The following is a 3436-nucleotide window of genomic DNA, read 5'->3' as shown; positions in this document are numbered from 1 at the left end:
AATTCTTACAAACGAAAAGTGATACACTATCATCAAGGTAACGCTCAACTACATAAAACATATTTTCCGTCGACAAATAGTTACTGAAACTGCTGCAACTTGATAGAGCGCTTGGTAGGGATGGCCGGTATTTAACGTAACCGCTAAAATAACAGTGTTCCAAACATGTAACCTGAAACCATAGTTACAGTTAGCCGATTTAACCGTTATTTTTGGAACCGTCTCATAACGTCCAACTCTATCCAGTTGCAGCAGTTTCAGTGACCATTTGTCAACGCAAACTATGTTGTGTGTAGTTGCGCGTTGCCTTGATCATTGTGTATCACTTTTCGTTTATAACAATTACTATAGAAAAAAACTGGAACTACTGTTACAGGTTACACGTTTGGAACAGTGTTGTTTTAGCGGTTACGTTAAATACCGACCATTCCTAATTTGTGTGCTGTTTTTACGTTCTTTTTCATATTTCCTCAATTAATTTGCACAATAATCCTCTTTTAGGACAAGTCGTTCTGCAGAGGAGCTGCAACTTTCGGAAAAATCCTGGCCGACTTGGGTTTAACTGGGAGCGTAATCCAGACCCATGTAAACTCGCCGAGAACCACCGCTTATCTGGCCACGCTGCTCACGCACAATGAAAAAATTAAAAAACTGATGGCGTTCAGTGCAGGTAGAAGGTATTTATGCTCGAAACAACTACTGCTTAATTTGGTTTGTTCCCAATTAAATCATTGATTGTTTTTTTTTTTTTAAGGAAATTGGAATATGAGCACTATTTTACGGAGCTCGGAGTGACGAACATCAGAATCTTCTCCGATCGGCTCATAGATTCGCCCCCCGATGCTGCATACATGGAAGAAGTGGTGGCTGTTTTTGCAACCCCACCTAACAGCTACTCAGCAGTTACCGACCCGATCGATTTGGTAAAATTGATTTGCCATCACGAACTTATTTTATTGGTGCCGATTTTATGAAGGTTTGCAGTCGTGGTGGCGACCTTTCAATGCTGCAGGTTTTGACGGAATCGGACGAAACCAAAGAAGGTAAGCAGAGAGTTATGCGCATCCTAGAGGAGCAGAAGAAGACGCTGAAATTTGCCATGTCCAGGCCGCAAGTAAGCAGGCCAACTAATAACAGCAGCAGCAGCAGGAAATAGTGGTTGACTTGTTTCTAGATCCAGTTTGTTTTGTACGAAACGCATTCAGAGCTGGACATTGAGAATGACGAGATGGTAAGCAAGACGTTGAAAGACATAAACAGGCTGGCCAAGTTGCAGCATGCGGCCGTATTAGGAAAAACCCCCATGTCTGATTTGCCGATTGATGAGGTGAGACACTCACCAATGTGATTAAGCAACATTTAAAGTAAAATTAAATTCCAAATCAAAATCAATTCCTGGGCTTCAGTCATTTATTGTCYATTTATCAATTAAAAAACGTTTCGGTGTTTTCCACCATCATCAGTTTCGCTAAAATAACAGGTAGTAAAAAATAATAATAAATGTTTTCATTAATCTAAAAAACAATCACAGTTTGTCAACAGCTTGTTATGTCACACACTAAACGTGTCAACGTCACAAACGTCACACACAACAGCGTGTGTTATATAACACACGCTGTTGACAAACTGTGATTGTTTTTTAGATTAATGAAAACATTTATTATTTTTTTTTACTACCTGTTATTTTAGTGAAACTGATGATGGTGGAAAACACCGAAACGTTTTTTAATTGATAAATGGACAATAAATGACTGAAGCCCAGGAATTGATTTTGATTTGGAATTGAAACACAGTCAGGAAAGTATGTACAGTAAAATTAAATACAAATTTAAGGTCATTTTTCCTTTAAAACTAAAACGAGCAAATAACATAAAAAATATTTTCTGCCCGTCACAAAATTTTTTAATATTCAATTTTCAAGAGTAAAATTCTTGGATTAAATAATTAGTTCATTTAATTTAAATTGAAAATAGCTTACTATGCTAAATAACATAAATAAATCTATTAATTTACCAATGGTAATTCTAGAAATTCAAATTTATTTTTTTTAAATAAATAAAATCTCAATTTATCCATCAAAAAATTTTAGAAATAATTAAGTCTCGATTTAATTAGTAAAACTTTAAGGGTAATTAAGGATCTCGATTTGACTATTGAAAAATTTTAGGGATAAAGACCTCAATTTAGCTATTGAAAAGTTTTGAAAGTAACTGAAAATCTCAATTTAGCTATTGAAAAATTTTAGAGATAGTTAAAAATCTCGATTAACTATTGAAAAATTTTAGAGCTTTTTAACTATCTCTAAAATTTGTCAATAGTTAATCGAGATTTTTAACTATCTCTAAAATTTTTCAATAGTTAATCGAAATTTTTAACTATCTCTAAAATTTTTCAATAGTTAAATCGAGATTCTTAACTATCTAAAATTTTTCAATAGCTAAATCGGGATTTTTAACCACTTCTAAAATTTTTCAATAGCTAAATCGATATTTTTAGTTATCTCTAAAATGTTTCAATAGTTAAATCAAGATTTAAAAATCTCGATTAACTATTGAAAAATTTTAGAAGGAGTTAAAAATCTCGATTTAACTATTGAAAAATTTTAGGAGTTAAAAATCTCGATTTAACTATTGAAAAATTTTAGAAGTGGTTCAAAATCTCGATTTAATTATTGAAAAATTTTAGAAATGGTTAAAAATCTCGATTTAACTTGAAAAATTTTAGAGATAGTTAAAAATCTCGATTTAGCCATTGAAAAATTTTAGGAGTTAAAAATCTCGATTAACTGTTGAAAAATTTTAGAGGTAGTTAAAAATCTCGATTAACTATTGAAAAATTTTAGAGGTAGTTAAAAATCTCGATTTAGCTATTGAAAAATTTTAGAAGGAGTTAAAAATCTCGATTTAACTATTGAAAAATTTTAGAGATAGTTAAAAATCTCCATTAACTGTTGAAAAATTTTAGAGGTAGTTAAAAATCTCCATTAACTGTTGAAAAATTTTAGAGGTAGTTAAAAATCTCGATTTAACTATTGAAAAATTTTAGAGATAACTAAAAATCTCGATTTAGCTATTGAAAAATTTTAGAAGTGGTTAAAAATCTCGATTTAGCTATAGAAAAATTTTAGAAGTGGTTCAAAATCTCGATTTAACTATTGCAAAATTTTAGAAATGGTTAAAAATCTCGATTTAACTTGAAAAATTTTAGAGATAGTTAAAAATCTCGATTTAGCAATTGAAAAATTTTAGGAGTTAAAAATCTCGATTAACTGTTGAAAAATTTTAGAGGTAGTTGAAAATCTCGATTTAACTATTGAAAAATTTTAGAGATAACTAAAAATTTCGATTTAGCTATTGAAAAATTTTAGAAGTGGTTAAAAATCTCGATTTAGCTATTGAAAAATTCTAGAAGTGGTTAAAAATCTCGATTTAGCTAT

At 31.0% G+C, this 3436-nt stretch overlaps 1 protein-coding gene across 1 annotated transcript in view; it reads left to right on the top strand.

The window, feature by feature from the left end:
• Positions 1-3436, top strand: part of LOC109538152 (putative methyltransferase NSUN7) — a gene marked incomplete at its 3' end in the record, with an annotated part of 6328 nt that overhangs the window by 1203 nt on the left and 1689 nt on the right. The window contains 4 exon segments of the mRNA XM_048661815.1: positions 502-677; positions 755-923; positions 977-1114; positions 1175-1327. Of these exon segments, the coding sequence (XP_048517772.1) occupies positions 502-677; positions 755-923; positions 977-1114; positions 1175-1327 (636 nt within the window).

This window comes from Dendroctonus ponderosae, unplaced genomic scaffold (genome assembly GCF_020466585.1).
Source record: "Dendroctonus ponderosae isolate FM_Combo_2020 unplaced genomic scaffold, Dpon_F_20191213v2 Dpon_F_20191213_1, whole genome shotgun sequence".
NCBI lineage: Eukaryota > Metazoa > Arthropoda > Insecta > Coleoptera > Curculionidae > Dendroctonus > Dendroctonus ponderosae.
This window is presented reverse-complemented; position numbering and strand designations above follow the sequence as displayed.